Here is a 20,610-nt window from a genome sequence, read left to right as displayed (position 1 = left end):
TATCAGAGTTACAGGTCTGGTAGAATGAGCTGGGAAATGTCTCCTTTTTTTCTATTGTCTGGAAAAGTTTATATAAAATTGAAATGATCTGCTACCTGAAACTCTGGTAACACTTCACTTGTAAAAAATCATCTGGGCCTAAAGTTCCCTTGTGAAATGACTTTTTCTTTTTAACCACTTCCTCAGCTACTTTAAAGTTAAAAGATGATTCAAGGAGGGGCGCCTGGGTGCCTCAGTCAGTTGAGCATCTGTCTTCGGCTTGGGTCATGATCCCAGGGTCCTGGGATGGAGCCCCACATCGGGCTCCCTGCTAAGCGGGGAGGCTGCTTCTCCCTCCCCCTCTGTTGCTCCCCCTGCTTGTGCGCTCTCTCTCTCAAATAAATAAATAAGTAAATCTTAAAAAAAAAAAGATGATTCAAGCTAATTAATTACTTCTTGAATCTGTTCTGAAAAGTTAAATTTTCTACGAATAGCTCTAGCCCTACCCACAGCAATTTGGACCAAAAATTCACAATTCTTCAAAGTTGTGACATCCTTTCACCTGAACTTAGAACAAGCAACATATTTTGAGAATACTAAATAACAAAAGTGAGTTTTGTTCTTTGTTTTCAATGAGGAAATTGAGACTCCTTGTAACAGGTCTAAAAATAACTAGATATATCTTGGGTACCACAAAACTGTAATTGCTATTTCTGACAAATAGAAATAGGTGTGCATAGATTTTAGCTGCCACTTACCACCAGAAACAGGGGCATCCATGAAAACTGCTCCCATTTTCTCAACTTCTTTGGCCAATTCTTTTGAAACTGCAGGATCAATAGTACTGGAGTCTATCAGTAGTGAGCCTTTCTTCACTTTTCTAAGTAAATAAATAAAAATAATAGTTTTTTAAAACTATAAACCTATAGTTTACAATTCTGAATAAACATTTCATGCAACTACCTATAGAATTAGAATCTGCTAAAAGCTGCCACATATCAAGGAGGTCTTTGCTTTAGTATTAAAAGCACTATTAGAACTGCTTCAAAATCTCAAATCCATTTTCAGATCAATTAAAGTTCAAAGTAAACCCAAACTCTTTCAAACAAACCTAAATAATCTAATAAACTACATGGTATAAACTCTGGTTTCAGGTGAAATACACAATACCATAATAATATAGGTAGGCAATTTAAAACACCTATTAACTTTAAAATGCAAGCTTTAAAGAACTTCTTATAATTTGGTAGGATTTAAATTTTTGTTTGTAAAGTAGCTGGGGCTCTTTAAAAAGTATTTTATTTATCTTTAACAAGCCATATTGCAAATTTCACATATCCATGTCATTTCCACTAAGTAGAAGAAACATAAACCACTGAACTTTAGCCATCTGCTTCAGGGTGGCATACTCTTCAATAACTACCGCTTTTTAAAGATAAAATAAAACATCAAAGAAGCAGAAAGGAAAATAAAGGAATGGACCTGGAAGTCTCACAGATAAAGTTTTTTTGTTCTTTATGGTAAATGTATATACATACATTGGCAAAGCAGGGAAACAGTCTTTTCTTCTATCATATTTTACATCAGTAGTAAATGGCATTCTTATAATAAGATATTTTTGTTTGTACTATAAGTGCAGATTATATCTATCTACACGGTTCCTTTATAATCTATGCCTATCTACAATGGCTAGGAAACTGACCTAAGTTATCATTTATTTAAAGGGCTATGGCTTACCTTTAATTCAAACTTCCCAAAGTCCTTACTACAGATTAACTAACGCAGATAACACTTCATCATAATTATGACTGGAAAATTAGAAATGAATAAATATAAATATTGAAGGAGGAAATAGAAAATCATTGCTAAAAAACTATTAAAGAAAAATCCTTTATAGAAAAAATAGCATCCAAAATGCTTTAAACAACAATTTTAATAAACATATGAATTGATCTGGTCCAAATGCAATGATTGGGTATATTCCACAGAAAAGAAATAGCACGCTCTACTACAGATAACCTCAGTATGTGGAAGTTTCACTTTATGTGAAAAATAAGAATTACATTTACCAGTGTTGTATGATACTAATATTCTTAAGCTCTTAAATCTCTAAGCAAATGGGAAACTGTCTCAAAAATTACATATGCACTAGGTATGGGGAAAGGATTCCAACCCAGAAGAAAATAAAGAACCACCCATGAAAAGCAAATTATAGTTCAACGTAAAGCCGCATTCTCTGAAAGCACTCCTAGACAAAATTGCTTGCTAGATGACCACCATATTCCTTAGTAAAGAATATTAATAAACACAGGATTTTGTCTCCAAATTTTTAGTAACTTTTCCTAGACAGGCAACACAGGGCCATAATTGGGACAGACTAGATAATGAGACAGCTAGGTTACCTCAGGACCACACACACCATGGGCCTGAAGGCTCCATCCAAAATGAGCGCCTTTCAACCTTCCCTGAAATCTAAACATTTATCTTATCAGTTTTCTGCCTAATATCCAAGTGTCTTTTGCTTCCAAGTTTGTTAGTTTTCTAAAGCAATTCAATTCCCAAAAACCTCATATTTCATGTATTATAGCTTTGTGAAATTAAACCCTTTCTTTTAGTCCTACATATATCTACAGGACCTACCAGTTTTTTCTAGCTCTTTGCTGAAATTCAACAAAACAAGTTAGAAACAGGAACCAGTAAGACCAGAAAATTAAATCAGAAATTCAACCACTGTCATTCTAACACAACCACAAGGATTTGGCAATAGGCAGAATTAAACCAAAGGTTCTCAAAGCCAGGGAAGCTAAGCACTGGCTAGAAAACTCTGACCTAAATTACATTTTATTTAAAGAGCTACTGCTAACCTTTAATTCCAACTTCTCGAAGTTCTTACTACAGATGTACTAACCCAGAGGACATACAATAACTTTTTATAATATAATAAAATGTTAAATAATGGTGTTCTTTCCAATGTTTGGTTTTATTTTTCACAGAAACCTTTTCCTGAATTTCTATAAACCATAAGAAAATTATGCTTGTAACATCTGTACAGTTTAAAATGCAAGCTTTAAAAGTCTCTTAAACATGTTAGCGATGAAAGCATAAGGTTAATGCAAGAGTTAAGGAAAGAAACAGAAACAAAAAAAATTATTCCCAAAAGTCACATACTTGCTTTCAGTGAAAAAATAAACCCTTTACAATGAGAGAGAAACCACATCATTCACTTTTAAGAAAACAGTATAGAAAGGTTTAACAAACATAATTGTAATTTCCTAAAGTGTTAACAAATGTGAAATTCGTGGACTATCATAACAAGAAAATTTCCATGGTTGAGAAATACATACTTTAGAATTCCATTTGCTCCAGAATAAGCTTCTATTGCATTGATACTGGTGGGCAACATTGTAATAATTCTGTCAGCTTTTTCAGCTACATCTGCTGGGGAAGACACTACCTTTAAAAAAAATTACAAAGGCACATTATTTAAATTAAAATGGAAGCAGTTTCTAGAGCACAAGTAGGATCCACTTTTTATGCATGCTGACAACAGAGACAGTGAATAAAACTAATTCTTGTTTCCAAATGACAAAAAAAAAAAAAAGGTTAATGCCTAAAATAGAGTCCATTCCTTATACACATATAGATGCAGTTTCTATGGAATTGAATCTACTGTTTATTTTAAAAAGCGTGAAGTGAGTTGAAGGGGAAAGGGCAAAACCCAACAGTCCTGGGAACGGACGTACTTCTCATGGATTCCTCCAACTTGGATTCTGAAACAGCATACTTTTTGGTAGATGCTTTGACTAAGAAAAACATTCAAGTGCAACAGGGATGGTAGCTGAACTCAGGATTCACCAGTGATTCCACAGGCAGCAAAATCCCCTAGCAAATTCTCAAGCCCCGATTACCAGCATCCTCCAGTCTCCATTTTCAACGGGAAAAAAAGCAAAAAATTAAGCCTGTATGGAAATGAAAAGGTCAGGACAAGGATATGAGCACTTTCTGCATTAGCTGTAAGTACTACCATAAAGGCTGAGCATGTGAGCTACCAGGACTCATGTGGAAACTGTAGATACAAGAAAGACATACAAATAGGCATCAAGGTACACTCTCATTTCCACCCTCATTTCTGCCTTATGATGACCACAAACATACTGTCAAGGAAAGTTACTGTTCATCCTCTGTTTGTGTGCATGCATGCAGAGATGTACACGCCCTCACCGGCGTTCCCCAAACCCCTGCTCTCTCTCACACATGCCCTTGATACACCTGGCCAGGGAGTTGGCAACCAAAGAAGTCAGAAGAGACTGGAGCTCACTTCTTGATTCAAACTCTCCTTTAACAAAAATAATCCATCATCCCACCTGTCATGAAAGCTTCATCTCTCCTAAAAAAAGACAAAGGGGGGCACCTGGGTGGCTTAGTCAGTTAAGCATCTGCCTTCGGCTCAGGTCAGATCCCAGGGTGCTAGAATCGAGTTCCACATTGGGCTCCTTGCTCAGAGGGGAGCCTGCTTCTCCCTCTGCCTGCCACTCCCCCTGCTTGTGCTCTCTCTCTCTGACAAATAAATAAATAAAATCTTAAAAAAAAAAAAAAGACAAAGGACTGTCAGGAGGATAACTGAAGACTTCTTTCTCTGTAGAATGATGTACACATGTATGAGAAATGGACATATTTTCTGCTAGGAAATGTGAACTGCCACGTAAGCAACCTAGAAATGGGAATGCCTCTGATTTTTGTGTGGCGGAATGATACCTAACATTTTTTTTGTCTTTGATATGCAGTTGATGAAAGTGGAATGGAAAGGCAAACAGTGTGTAATCTAAGTATTATGAGCTAGAGGTAATCACAATTCAATTTTCCTAGAAGACTATTAGCTTCGAAATCAAATTTGAGACAAACACAGTTTTAACATAAAGTAATTTAGTAAGTCATACTTTAAAATTTCAGGCAGGGGCACCTGGGTGGCTCAGTCGTTAAGCGTCTGCCTTCGGCTCAGGTCATGATCCTGGGGTCCTGGGATCGAGCCCCACATCGGGCTCCCTGCTCTGTGGGAAGCCTGCTTCTCCCTCTCCCACTCCCCCTGCTTGTGTTCCCTCTCTCGCTGTGTCTCTCTCTGTCAAATAAATAAATAAAATCTTAAAATAAATAAATAAAAATAAAAATAAAAAAATAAAATAAAATTTCAGGCAATCAAGTATCCTAATACTCTGTGTATTAATATTAAATGCTAACATAAAATATCTCCGACCCTAAAACAAAAAAAGAGATACTCCTTCTTTCAATGTTTCATTCTAAAGGCAATATGGCATTTTAGAGTCTACAATGTACACTCAACAGTACATTTTGATACATCATCAGGATTTGCCCTAAAAATTCTGGGGGAAAAAATTTTTTTTCTGTGAAATTACAAAGAAATACTTCAGTCAAGTAAAAACCTTTCCTACGCCCAAATAAATGCTGAGATTCAAAAAGAGGCAACTATTTGCTGGCAAATAGTTCACATTTACTCAAGAAAAACAGAGCTGAGTAAGATGAGTATAAGAAAAGGAAAAGTTACAGTAGTATTTCTCTACTCCTGGACTGCATTAAAAATATGGGTTACACAGAAAGCCTCATCTTTTCATCTCTACTTCAGTGAAGTAATACATACAATGCAAAACGATGGCATACCTTTCAGTGGTCTTTCCTTCCATCTCAGCTCCATGTCTCTTGATCTTTCAGAGACCACGTGGTAAGCCCTGAGGTCTAAGAGTCAATTTCAGACTTTCTCTTAGGAATTCAGTGAGTCTCTTCCATTGAAGGAAATTCAATTCTACCCAGATAACTCCTTGAGAGGTGCCCTCAGGGGCACCAACAATTAGTTCACAGATCTAAGTATACTTCACACCTCCAAGCTTCTCATACCCATGAACTGGCAGTGCTAATTCATGCAACTGCCAAGTGCATGGGGTGACCAATCAGCCCCCTGCATCCCTAGCATCTGCTTCTTGGGATGCCTGGGTTGCCAGAGTCCTGCTAACCCCTCAATTATATATTATATAGTGTCAAAGCTCACAGGTCCGGAAAAAACACACAATGATAGTGATAGCTGGAATGTCACCACCGTATTGGCCACAACTGCTCTGTATCTAATGACTATATACATTTGGTACATTATAATAACAGTCTCTAATTTGCACTACAGAAGGCATGTTTATTAGACAGATACATAGACATGTGTGTCCAGCTATTCAAATCATCTTGACTTCCATGTGATGACTTCAAGACTGAAATAACTGACTGACAAAATTTGGCCACGACTCAAAAGCTGGGGGGAAAAAAAAATAAACCTTGTTGCCAGCCTGACACTAACCACAAAAGCCTTTAGGAGCCAAACTAATTAGAGTCCCTACAATTACATTTACTAATTGAATGGATAAGCAAAGACAGTATGGATCAGTGAAAGGAACACTAATTTGGGAAGCCAGAGACCTAGGTTTAGTTGCAGCTCAGCCACTAAGCCCATGTGTGGTTTTGTGAAAATCACTTAACCCCTCTGCCTTCAGTTTCTAAATCTACAAAATAAGAATAGTGATTTGGGTTATCTTTAGGGGGTTCTATCTCCAAAGTAGAAAGGAAACTTAGGTAAAGAAATATTTCACTTAAGGTCTAGAAAGGTAGAGCCTCTGTGAAAAAGGGCTCATGGGATATGATCAGTACAAAGGTACAGCATTAACAAGACTCTTCTGCACCTCCCTGTCTGTGGATAGTCACTGACCTGGCTGACTCTGGGCCACTGCTCTGCTCTGTCATGATCATCCAGAAAGATCTCTTGCTAATTCCACCTGCTTCATTCTTAAATTATTATGAATTAAGATGACTCTACTTTTCCATTATCTCAATTTTAAGTACAGGAGATTGGTTCCTTTGTGTATCACGATATCCCCAGTCTTTGAGAATTTTTGCAGCCAATTTCTCTGGATTTAGATTCATCTGTATGCTAGTACCCATCAATGGCAGGTATGCAATACAAGGAGTAGAAGACTGGATGAATTAAAGACAAAATCTGCTTTGCTGAGTGGGAGGAAGGAGGGAGGATGGGAGCATGGAGGCCCAGAGTAATCTGAGGGAACTGCACCTCCTTTTTACATTATCCACTGGAAGGAGACAACTGTTAACTAGTTGCTTTCCACAAAGGAAAATCTCATTGTCTCTTCCAAATAAAACAGTCACAAAAATTAAGTTCAGCATGGCTTCCAAGTAAGCCAAATGGGTAAGAGAAACTTGCTAAGAAACAAGATGATCATGACCTTGGTTAAACCTGCCACTCTGTGTTTTTTTAATCTTTCCAAGTAGAAAAGCACACTGTTACTGCAAAATTACACTACACTTGAAAAACTGACAAAAACAGCTTGTACCTACATCTTGAAACATTTGGTCAACAATGACAGAGCCCACTCTGTCATTAAATGAGGCTTTTAAAGTCCTCATTTAATAAGATCTGAGTGGATGCCAGCTTAGATCCCAAGAGAATTACTTAACCAAACATGCTCAGCCTTACAACCCTGGAATAACAAGATAGCTTCCAAGTTTTCAAAGAGAAAACAAAAGAAAAGACAATCTAATTATCCTAGTTCAACCAGAAAACTCACACAGGAATGGTGTAAAAGTCCCAAGACTTTTGGCACAGATCAGCAACATCTCCAAGGAAATTCCTAGACAATGAAAATGAAGCACAAGTCATATGCCCTTGACGCTAATGCTTAAAAAGAGAAGTTGCTATCTTCTGCAAAATGAAAGTGGGATGGAAGGGACAGTGCAGAATGTATTCTTAAACAGGGATGCTATCAAATCACTTTATCTAGTTTGGTTTTAATTTTTACCATCATTCTTTCATTTAAAAATATGTCTATAGGGTGCTGCCTTGGCTCAGGTCATGATCCCAGGGTCATAGGATCCATTCCCACATTGGGCTCCATCCTCAGGGGGGAACCTACTTCTCCCTCTCCTCCCAGCTTGTGCTCTATCTCACTATCTCTGCTCTCTCTCTCTCAAATAAATAAATATTTAAAATATACATATATATATCTATAGTTCTCTTCCAAAGCACTCTGGACTCAGTGACTTGGCCAAGACAGTGGTATGTTTCTATGGGTGGTGTTGGGGAATGAAGATTTGGGAGACAGATGGTAGAGATACAACAACCACCGTAACAACAGTAGTAAGAATAGTAACATCAGCAATAGCACGCTGTAGATGCCAGGTTCTCCAGGACTGAAAAGGTACTATTAAAATCCCCATTTTATAAAATGAGGAAATTTAAGTAGAGAGAGGTTAAATAATCTGTCCAAAGTTACACAGCCAGCAAATGGTAGAGCTGAGATTTAAGCCCAGGCAGTCTGGTTCCAGGGTTTATGTTTTTATACCACTGCATTAACAATTTATCGATTCATGATTTCTAATAAACAAAGGCTTCATAATTACATTTGTAACATAGGTTACCTTCTTAGAAAAGATTCTAAAAGTTGAAATGATGCATCGTGGTAGCTTAAACCTGAGTTTCCAACAGAAATAAGGATATAATAAAGGGATACTGAAAGAGGAATGCCCACATTTTTTTGTGGAAATAACCAAAATTAACATATTTAACCAAGTATAAATACCGTTAGAATAACTTTTTTTTTTTTTTTAAGTAGACTCCATGCCCTCCATAGAGCCCAACATGGGGCTTGAACTCACAACCCTGAGATCAAGACCTGGGCCAAGATCAAGAGTCAGATGCTCAACTGACTGAGGCATCCAGTTGCCCCAAATTAACGCTTTTTTTAAAGTAAACTCTATGCCCAGTATGGGGCTTGAACTTACAACCCCAAGATCAAGAGTCACATGCTCTACCTACTGAGCCAGCCAGACGCCCCTAGAATAGGTTAAAATTTAAAGGCATAAATAAATTGATTAAATACTATCAAGCATGTCAAACATTTTTAACATGTCAAAGTTTTTATTTCCTTCATAATCCATGTACTATGTTCTACTACTAGATTAGGCTTAAAGAAGACCTCCAGGGGTGGAACTTTCTAAAGCATTTCTTCACCTGGAACTGCAGGTGGCTATCATGTACCTTGAAGGGAATGAGGAGCCTCGGAGCAAAGCAGAGACAACAGGCAGACAGAAAAGAATCTGATTACATCTGTGCCCAAAATTCACCTGTGCCTTGGGTCAGACCACTCCCCAACTCTTCAGTTACAAGAAACAATAAGTCCCCACTTTTTGCTTTAAAAAAAAAAAAAAAAAAAAAGCACTTCTTCAAGGAAATGTCCAAAGATCTTTAGAACCAGGTATCTCTATTTTGGTACTTTCTCTCCCTGCAAATTTCTCACTGAAAGCACAGTTAACATTAGAAATCAACTAGCCAGTCTATGCAATCGTTGGGGGGGAAAAAAACTCGTTTTCTTTGGCAGCTATTTTATCAGCTTCACCTGACATAGTAATGTTGGGAGAAGGGGGGACACCTGTCCTTAAAATGAAAGTGTCAACACAAAAAGACTAAATTGTTGAACCCTTAAACGCTTCATTGCACTACTGTGCACAATGGCAAGAAGTTTCAAGGTTTTATACACCTACATTTTTCCATCCCATTCTAAGTCTGGTCTTTGCTGTTAGTAGATTGAAACTCATTTTTTTCTTTTACCCAACATTTTTTAAAATTAAATATAGCTATGAAATAATAATGCTGACATTTTAATATATCAGAACTTATTCATCCAAATTGTTACTTTTTTTTTTTTTTTTTTTGAGAGAGAGAGACACAGCGAGAGAGGGAACACAGGCAGGGGGAGTGGGAGAGGGAGAAGCGGGCCTCCTGCTGAGCATGGAGCCCGATGCGGGGCTCGATCCCAGGACCTGGAATCATGACCTGAGCCGAAGGCAGACGCTTAACGACTGAGCCACCCAGGCGCCCCCCAAATTGTTACTTTTTAAAATAGCCCTCTTAGGAAATCACACTTGTTCAAATGACAATGCCACCATTCAAAACGTTTTTTAGGCTGCCAGCATAAAGTATTTAACAAATGTTTTCATTTTATTATGGCATGATACTTCCCCTCAGGCCCAAAGCTTTCTTATCCTTTAGCCTTCTCCTTTCATTCATCTAAGTTTCACATTCTCCTACCCTGTACTGCTGTTATAATCAATACTCAGAGGACCTCACAGAGTCAAGGTCACAGGGGAACCAGAGATGTGGGGAAGAGAAGATGTGGGAAAAGAGGATTCTCTGTTCCAGGCTCTTGCCTCAGTGTGAACCATCCACAGAACTTTTCCCACCATGTGCTGGGGGCAGGGATGGGAACTGCAGACGAGAAGCTAAGACAAGTCTTTACTCTTCACTAATCTGGGAGGAGCAGCTACCCAGAATCCATCTTTTTTCCTTCCTCATACCCACTTATATATCTCAAGGAAAAGGAAAATCCAGTAACGGAATCTGTGTCCTAGAATCTTCTCATTTCTATTTAGGAATCTGAGAGATCCTGTCTCTATAACATTCATTTCAGACTACACCATTTCTGTTTGGAGGGGAGCAAAGATTATACACAATATTTTTATAGTTCCTCTGAGAAATGAAATGACTCTTAACAGTTATAGTTCCCTATCAGAAACTAAGTGACTCTTAACACTTAATAATTATTTCCCCCCCAAAAACACCGCTTCAGTACTTTATTATAGTCAAAATGCAATTTTAATAGAAACTTCCTTGTACTATTATTTAGTCTTGCCACCTGAGACACACCTAACACCCTGCCACATCCAACTCAACCTGTTCTATTCTCCATAGCACTAGGTGGACTGCTAGACATACAGGAGGTATTCAGAAATTCTACCCTAAAGTAGAATTCTACCCTCAAGTAGAAATCTCTAGAAACTTAAACCTGCTCTTTACACAGGCATTACGTTTCTTAGTATTTACTTCAAGTCTATCATCCAGAAGTGGGCTGTTTAATTTTATTTTTTCTCTCACTTTTTTCTACATTTCTTAGGAAATATTTAGTACTCTCCCAATTCTGGGCTTACATTCAGCCCTTACTTTCCACTCTACAACTTGCACAGAATTTCCTTCACATCTCAAAAAAACAAAACTCTAAATTCAGTTACTAATACATGATCTCCTGTCATGTGAGTTATTGATAAAGTTTAACAAATCCAAACAGGAACTGACCAGTAGATGTTATCATCTAACAGGATATACTCTAGCCCCAAAATTCTTGAAACAACAATGATAGCCTAAGAACAAAACACTAGAGATATGTCATAACTCAGCTCTGTACTTCATTATGGCATATAGTGTTGCTAGGTTGTCTCCTGCTTTATGGCCAATAACATATTTATTCACAAAGTACTGCCATACGATATTTGTGAAGTACATTCACATATATTCTCATTGAAGCCTCATAATCTAATGACACAGGTTGTCATCATGCCCATTTTACAGATGAGGAAAACAGCTGAGGTGAAATAACGTGACCCCAGTAAGAAAGCAGGTGAGTATCTAAGTTGGGATTCAAACTAAGTTTCCTATCCCTAAGCCTATTCTTGTCCTAAGACAAATTGTGCCTCTCAATAAGATGAGAAGCTATTTCCACCAAACTACCTGCTTTCACAGCATAATCAGTAAAGTTACTGTCTTAGAAAACTGATACATAGCCAAAGCAAGCACAATGACCCAACCTGGGAAATGTTCCCAGTCACCTGCCAAAGAATAGATTGCCTCAATCTTTGTTGCACAGATAGATATTGGATGAAAGTTAACAATAACAATAATATATATATATATATACACATATATACACACTTGTAATGTGTATATATATATATATATAAAACAACAAATATATAACATGTATAAAATTAACAGTGAAATAGGTTTATAATTCCATTGGGTATACTCCTCAGTTGTCATATTTATTTTTAAACATCAAAATCTAGAACTAATCTAAAGAAAAGGACTTACCTGTTCACCTGCATCTTGAAACTCTTTGCATGCATCGGGGAACACATCATAAATAATGAGTGGATAGCCATGTTTCATGAGGTTTTTTGCCATTGGATTCCCCATGTTGCCCAGTCCAATGAATCCAACTGGAGTCTTAGAAGCCATTGACCTAGAACACACTGATTTCAATAAATTACTTTCAGTAGGGGCAGTGACATTTCTTATTGTAAACATTCATTCAATATTAGTAAGTCAATTGCTACTGAGATGTTTTCTATTTTTAAAAAAACCTTTAAAATGCTAGTTTTAAATTAATGATCTAATCACATTTAAAGACATCAACCATGTATAGACAAACATCTAATTATTTAGTTCTGCAGGAAACAACTATACAATTTCAAGCAATCTCTCCTGTTTTCTACCTCTATTAATATCCCTTTACCATTTTTAACAATAAATTTAAAAATGTTATCATTTCTAAAATATGTACTTTACCTATTATGTGAAGTACTCTAGATTCTTCATATCTATATTATCTCCTTTAATAATGTATATGACAAACTGAAAATATTCCATAAAACATGTATCTTGGACAAGGTCCAAGAATGGAAAAGTTTTTTACCTTCTCACCCCCACATTTATAGAAATCAGCCCCTCCAATGGTATAAAAAACATCTTAGTAAAATGTTAAACCAACTAAGTCACCATTTTATAAATTGGGTTGTAGGGGAGAAGACGGGGATGCTTCCATAGGCTTTAAATGGCAAGGGTAATAGTTTCAGTGCCTTGGGCTAATAACTCCATGCACTTTCAGAGAAGAGGCATTTCCATTTACAGAAAAGGAATTGTTTTTAAAAAGCTGTAAGCAGGTTTTGTTTGATCTTCTTCTTTTTCACAGAAGGCCTTTTGAAATCATACTGGGGCACACAATGCAAAGTAATGCTTTTTGCAAGAGAGAGCAAAGGGACTTTGCACTGCCATGAAAATAACCTTAAACATCATTTCTTCATTTCTAGATTTAGAACTCCACTCAACAAGTATTTACTGCATGAAGTACTATGACAGAGCCAGAGATAGACATAAGCAAGATACATACAGTCGTTGCCCTCGAGAAGCTCCCAGTCTACTGAGAGAATAATTCCACTTGCCCTTTCCCCTGCCATTGAAAGCTTTATTTTTCCTTTGTCTTTCAAGGACTCCAGTTACAAAACTGTGTAGTGCACCAACTAATCACAGTCACCCTTTTAAGTTTCAGATGCTCTCAACTGATGGATCCCTGCTCTTCCTTGAATTTAATCGAAATGCAATGAGATTTCCTAAAAGCAAATTATTTGAAGCCCTAAAGCTTAAGAAATAGAGGTCTTGAGAGAGACAAACCATAAGAGACTCTTAATCATAGGAAACAAACTGAGGGTTGCTGGAGGGAGGTGATGGAGGGGGATGGGGTAAGTGGGTGATGGACACTGGGGATGGTATGTGTTGTAATAAGCACTGGATGTTATATAAGGCTAATGAATCACTCCTGAAACAAATAATACATTATATGTTAATTAATTGAATTTAAATTTAAAAAGAAAAGAAATAGAGGTCTTCTGGGGTGCCTGGCTGGCTCAGTCGGTGAAGCATGCAACTCTTGATCTCAGGGTTGTGAGTGTGAGCCCCATGTTGGGTGTAGAGATTACTTAAAATAAAATCTTAAAAAAAAGAAACAGAGGTCTTCTTGGGTTAGAAGCATATTTAATTCCTTTTAACTTGATGATTGACTCTAACATTGCCATTAAATATGGGTGTCATTCTTGTGCAACATCACCTTACCAGTGCTAAGTTTAACACCGTGGGTATAATAGGATTCCTGTGTCTGACTTTCTGGCCCACAAGGGGTTCAATGACAGAGAAATGACACCTAACTGAAATGTTATGATATTAAACAGAACGAGAAGCATACTTTGTAAGAGAACTCTAGCATTAATAACTAATGATGATGCTAATAACTATTGTACCTGAGTATGGTATTAAGCTTGGAACGGTATCATTTAACTAAAATCATTAGAAATTAGGACGATGGTGATTTAAAAACAGTTAATTTAACAGGCAACTCTAGGTCAAACAGTAAGTATGGCAAGGTAGAACCACAATTCATTCACACACTCAACAAATATGAAGCAACTATTATGTACTGTGCCAGATGCCAAAGAAGACACAATGACATACAGTCCTTGCTGTCAACAAGCTTAAAATCCAAAAGGAAATAAACTATGTACACAAATATTAATACAATAAAGTTGAAGATAAGTATAAAAAACAATGCTGACGTAAAGGAGAATTCATCTGGTTTAAGCACTTAAAGAAGGTAGCACGTGACCTAAGTATTCTAGGATTTCAAATGGGAAGGAGAGTAGGAAGGAAGGGAACTCCATATAAAAAAGAACATGAGCATATGCAAGGAAATAGGAAAGCCAAGAAAAAATAAATAACAGTAAAAATTATTCTTGGCAATTTTACTACATGCCAGATACTTACTAAACACTTTATAAATAGCACTGTCATCATATTCTATCATTAAGCCTCCTTGCAGCTGACAGCCCGGACACTTAGTGAATTTAAATAAAATGCCCAAGACTATAGTAAACTGCAATGCCAAGATTCAAATCCAGCCAATCTCACTCTAGGTTCTTCACTTTTAACCACTATTTGACACTGCCCTTCATTCTTCCTAGAGGATCCACAAAGAAACAAAACACTGAAAGAAACAATGTGGGGTGCCTGGGTGACTTAGTCGGTTAAGCATCCAACTCTTGATTTCAGCTCAGGTCATGATCTCAGGGTCGTAGGATGAAGCCCGCGACAGGCTCCACACTCAGCAGGGAATCTGCTTGAGATTCTCTCTCTCCATCTCTCTCTGCCCCTCCCCACTGTGTGCTCTCTCTCTCTAACATGGATGGACAGATCTAAAGAAGAAAAGAAAAGAGAAAAGAAAAGAAAAAAAAAAGAAAAGAAAGGAGAAGAGAAACAATGCACCCATAACGTGGAAGACTGGGAAGCATGCTAAACAATTTGGCTCTACTTTGTAAGGAAGAGGTAGTGCCACAGGCAGCAGTCTCTTTGACATCATCAGCCTTAGCAACATTTTTCTAGATGTCTCCTCTGGCAAGACTAACAATAAAAATAAACCACTGAGACTAATATAAAGACTAATATAAAAGTAACAGTAATACTACCAGAGGTCTCTCTTTGTCCATTTGAGCTGCTATAACAAATATACCATAGTCTGAGTGGCTTAAACAACAAACATTTATATCTCCCACCTCTGGAAGCTGGGAAATCCAAGATCAAGGTGGCAACAGATCCAGTGTCTGGTGAGAACCCACTTCCTGGCTTATATATGGTCGTCTTCTTATATCCTCACATGGCGGAGAGCAGAAAACAAGAGGACAAGTTCTCCTCTCTTTTTGTAAGGATACTAATCCCATTTGTGAGCGTTCCCCCCTCATAACCTAATTACTTCCCAAAGGCCTCATCTCCTAATACCATCACAGTGGGGGTTAGGATTTCAACATCTAAAAGAGGGGGGCAAACATTCAGTTCACAATTAAGGTCATAGTATAATAAAAGGTGGTGGCCTTAGAAAAGACAGATACGAAAAATATTTCAAAGGCAGAAGTAAAAGGACATAGCAATAAACTGGATTATGGGCTAAAATAAGGGAAAGATCAAAGATGACAGCAAGAAAATAGTGCTATCAATAACCTAAGTGGAGAAATCGAGAAAGAGAGCTATCTCCATTTTAAATAAAGTAACTATGAACTGTCAATGAGCTGAAAGATGTCCCACAGACTTAGAAATATTATAACCAATTATGATCATCTCAAAGATAGGATGAGAAAAAAAGACACATATTTGGTAACAATCTGCTTTAAGGTGAGAACTGAAATTGTGGCAGTTGATAAAATTGCCAAATGAGAGTAAAAGAAACCGAAGAACAAAGCCCAAGGGAACATCAGCATTTAGAGGTCAAAAAGAAGAGACCAACTCTGAACCGACAAAGATGTTAAAATTAGGGGACAAGGATATTAAAAGTTATAATAACTGTAGTCTGTATATTCCAAAAGTAGAGATATGAAAGACACAAAAAAGACCCAAAACTGAATTTCATAAGATGAAAACGAACATATGTAATATGAAAATCACACTGGATTAAAAGCAGAATAGATACTGCAGAAGAAAGGATTAGTGCTCTTAAAGACATAGCAGTAGAAACTATCCAAAACAACATGCAGAGAGAGAACCTAAAGAATAAAAAGAACATTAGTGAGCTGTGAGACAGCTTCAACTAGCCAAATACACATGTCACTGGAGTCATCAAATGAGAGGAGAGAGAAGTAGAGACAAAAAAAAAATACATGAAGAAATAACACCCAAAAATGTCCAAATTTGATGAAAACTATAAACCGCCCCACCATACCACATCCAAGAAGCTCAATGAACCCCAACACAGGAAACATAAACACAACTATACCAAGACACATCATAATCAAAATGCTCAAAAGCAGCCAGAGAAAAAGACATTATATGCAGACAAGCAAAGATAAGGCAGATTTCCTGTCAGAAACAAAGCTACTGAGAACACAGTAGAGCATCATCTTTAAAGTACTGAAACAACAACTGTCAAGGTAGGAATCTATATCCAGTGTAAAATACATAATCACAAATATTTGTGTATATGAAGGGGCAGGAAGAAATTTGGAGGCATGTTGGATATATTCACAATCCTGATTGTGGTGATGGTTTCACAGGTATATACGTATGTCAAAACTCATCAAATTGTATGCTTTATTTTTTTCTTAAAAAAAGATTTATTTATTTGAGAGACAGAGAGTGCAGGAGTGGAGGGGAGGGGCACAAGGAGAGGAAGACGCAGACTCCCCACTGACCAGGGAGCCCCACATGGGGCTTGATCCCAGGACCCTGGGATCATGACCTGAGCCGAAGGCAGACGTTTAACTGAATGAGCCACCCAGGCACCCCAAATTGTATGCTTTAAATATGTACAGTTTATTATAAGTCAACTATATTGCAATAAAGCTGTTTTTAAAAAGTCAACATGTTAGGGCGCCTGGGTGGCTCAGCTGGTTAAGTATCTTCCTTCAACTCGGGTCGTGGTCCCGGGGTCCTGGAATCAAGTCCCGCATGGGGCTCCCTGCTCTCCTCCTTGGGCTCCCTGTTTGGTAGGGAGCCTGCTTCTCCCTCAGCCCCTCCACCCCACCTCCCACTTGTGCTCTCCTTCTCAAATGAATAAATAAAAATCTTTAAAAAAAAAAAAAAGTCAACATGTTTCTGGAACAGACATGAAGGGCACCTGGGTGGCTCAGTCAGTTAAGCCTCTGCCTTTGGCTCAGGTCATGATCCCAGAGTCCTGGGATCAAGCCCCAAAACAGGCTCCCTGCTCAGCAGGGAGTCTGCTTCTCCCTCTGCCTCTCCCCCTGGCTTGTGCGCTCTCTCTCTCTCTCTCACTCACTCTCTCTCAAATAAATAAAATCTTTAAGAAAAAAAAAGAACAAGAGAAGACAGTTCTCAAATAAAAGATACTAAAGTGGTATATCAATCAAATGCAATGCATGGAGTTTGAATGGATCCTGATTTGGAAAAAAGAAAGAAAAAAATTATAAAAGATATTCTTAAGAAAATTGTGGAACTTTAAGTATGAACTGGGTATTAATTGATGTTATGGAATTGCTAACTGTCTTAGGTAATGATAGTTTGGGTATTTAGGAGACAGTCCTTATTCTTGGGAGATTCACTCTGCATTATTTAGGGTTGAAGCGTCATGATGTCTGCATTTTACTTTTCAAATGATACAGGTGGGATATGAATATATTTGGGAAAAAATTAAGCAAATATGTCAAAATGTTAACAATTCTTGACTCTAAGCAAAGAGTACACAAATATTCATTGTATTATTCTTTCAACACTTTTGCTTAAAAATTTTCATAATAAAATAAAGGGGAAAAAACTTAGCATTATCTATATGGAAAAAATATCACAAACATGACAAAATACAAATAGCCAGGAAAGGGCGCCTGGGTGGCTCAGTTGGTTAAGCGACTGCCTTCGGCTCAGGTCATGATCCTGGAGTCCCTGGATCGAGTCCCGCATCGGGCTCCCTGCTCGGCAGGGAGTCTGCTTCTCCCTCTGACCCTCCCCCCTCTCATGTGCTTGCTCTCTCTCATTCTGTCTCTCTCAAATAAATAAATAAATAATCTTAAAAAGAAAAAAAAAAACAAATAGCCAGGAAAAACACTTGCAGCACACAAGAGAAACAGCACTTCTTTAGTTTATATGCAAATGATTCTTTAAAATCTAGAAGAAAAATATGAATAACTCATATTTAAGTAGGCAAAAATTGCAAAATAGTATACAGAAAATATGTAAATGACAAAAACTTTAAAAATATATTCAATTCTGTCATAATTGGAGTAATATAAAACAAAGCAATGTAATACCATTTTTCATTTATCAGATGAACAAATTTGTTTCTCTGATAAAACTATTGGCAAGGAAGGACTGATGAAAACATGTACTCTCCCACACTGCAGAATTACGTATTAGCCTTTTGGATGGCAACTTGAAAAACATTATCTACATATTGAATTTTATTATGAAATTTAAAATTAAAGTGTACATACTCTTTGACCCAGTAATTCCATGTCTAGGAATGTATGCTATACTGGGGGGTCAGCACACTTTTTTTTAAAGGGTCAGATAGAAAACATTTTCAGCTTTCCGGGCCATGAGGCCCCTGTCACAGCTATTCAACTCATCCATTCTAGTTTTAAAGCAGCCATAGACAATCTATAACCAAAGACCATGCTTGTGTTCCAATACAATTTTATTCACAAAAACAGGGGACCAGCTATAGGCCATAGTTTGCTGATTCCTACTACACATAAACTCTGAACAACACAAAAATATATTTTATTACAGTACTGTTTGTAACAGCAAAAAATTGTAAACTAAATACACATTAACAGGGCACTTGATAATCCACAGAAAATCAATACAATGAAATATTATGCAGATGTTCAAAAGAATGTGTGATCTAGAAGTATAACGAAAAAAATCTCCAGGATAGGTTATTAAGTGAAAAAAAGCAAGATGAAGAGCATTATATATAATAACATATAGTATATAAGGAGAAAAGAATATATATGCATTAACTTTTACTGATTTCTGTAAGAATACATAAGAAACAGTAGTTACATCTAGAGAGTTGGACTGATGGGTCAGAGTTAGAGAAAAGACTTTTTTATAACCTTTTGAGCTTTTACCATGTGCATATAACTTTTGTAACTACTTTTATAATAAGATAAAATACATGAATTGGCACACAGTGAGTGTTTACTAATGTTACATGAGTGAATGACTAGAGAGAGCTTTCATCAAGTGGACATATGGGGATAAAGTCAGTTCTGAAGCAATCACAGAGTAAAGACGGTGATAAAGTGGATCCAGCAAAGTGGATCCACAACCATTAAACATTGCAGGTTGACTCGCCAATAGCCTTCCTCCCAGACCCAGAGGCAAGTTCCAAATAACCTAAACCAATCATGGTCATGCTGTCTTCTCTACAGCTGACAGGTTCCACAGACTGGCAGCCCTAAGTAAAAGATGTGGAAATGCTGTGGGCAATCTGAATATGTAATAAGGAATGAACTAAAGATTAATAAAAGGATTGTTATCTAATCAGCAAATTTCCTTGACTATCGGTAGTAACATTACTTAAGTGGCAGCCAGGAGGAACATAGACCACAGACAACAGAAGCTACCCAGAATAAGAGCAGGAAGTGGAGGAACGCTATCAAAGGCATCACTAAAATTCCTGATTATAAATAAATCTGAAGTCTGAGCTGGATACAGATAAACCTAGAGAGGAACTTAATGAAATGAGAAAGCAGAAAAGTATGTCTATGTATTTGCCGTGGCGGGGGGAGGGGGGGGAATAGGGGGTCAAAGGACCAAGTGTAATGATGATGATATACAGCACATCGGTTAACAAAACAGGGGCAGGGGGTGCTGTAATATTAACCAGAAGGCTAGGGGTGCCTGGGTGGCTCAGTCGGTTAAGCAGCTGCCTTGGGCTCAAGTCGTGATCCTGGGGTCCTGGGATCAAGCCCCACGTCCGGCTTCCTGCTCAGCAGAGAGCCTGCTTCTCCCTCTCCCTCTGCCTGCCACTCTGCCTACTTGTGCTCTCTATCTATCTGCCAAATAAATAAATAAAATCTTTAAAAAAAAAACAAAAAACCAGAAGACTAGTTCAGCTTTTGAAATATTGGCAGTATAGCAATTCCTAGCAATGAGATCTTGGAAGAGCTGAAGCAGAGTGCTGATGCCAGTTGTTAAAGTTGAGGCCCAGGTTTGGATGGGCCAATATGAAAATCAATGAAGATAAAGTCTTTTAATGATGGGCTCAGTTTGGGCTCAGCTGTTCATTTCATTTTTGCTTGTGGCAAAGATAGAGAAAGGGTAGTATAATTAGATGATTTAATGTCAAAAGAGAAGAGAGTTTTTACTGATGGTGATAATATTTAAGAACTTCTCTGAAAGATGGCCATATACAAGACCTAGGTTCCTATCCAGGCAAGGTCACTTCTTAGATGTATGCCCCT

The 20,610-nt window shown here is 37.5% G+C and overlaps 1 protein-coding gene across 2 annotated transcripts in view; it reads right to left on the bottom strand.

Moving 5' to 3' along the window:
• The window catches only part of HIBADH (3-hydroxyisobutyrate dehydrogenase), a 106,078-nt gene that overhangs the window by 81,588 nt on the left and 3,880 nt on the right, over positions 1 to 20,610 (bottom strand). For both annotated transcript variants that reach the window (XM_032401886.1, XM_032401887.1), the window contains exons 2-4: positions 11,966 to 12,126; positions 3,324 to 3,433; positions 738 to 859 (exon numbers count right to left, since the gene is read on the bottom strand). In XM_032401886.1, the coding sequence (XP_032257777.1) occupies positions 738 to 859; positions 3,324 to 3,433; positions 11,966 to 12,126 (393 nt within the window). The remainder of the gene's footprint in view (positions 1 to 737; positions 860 to 3,323; positions 3,434 to 11,965; positions 12,127 to 20,610) is intronic.

This window comes from Phoca vitulina, unplaced genomic scaffold (genome assembly GCF_004348235.1).
Source record: "Phoca vitulina isolate PV1807 unplaced genomic scaffold, GSC_HSeal_1.0 scaffold4, whole genome shotgun sequence".
Taxonomy (NCBI): Eukaryota; Metazoa; Chordata; class Mammalia; order Carnivora; family Phocidae; genus Phoca; species Phoca vitulina.
The sequence above is the reverse complement of the archived record's forward strand: the minus strand, read 5'-3'. Positions and strand labels throughout refer to the sequence as shown.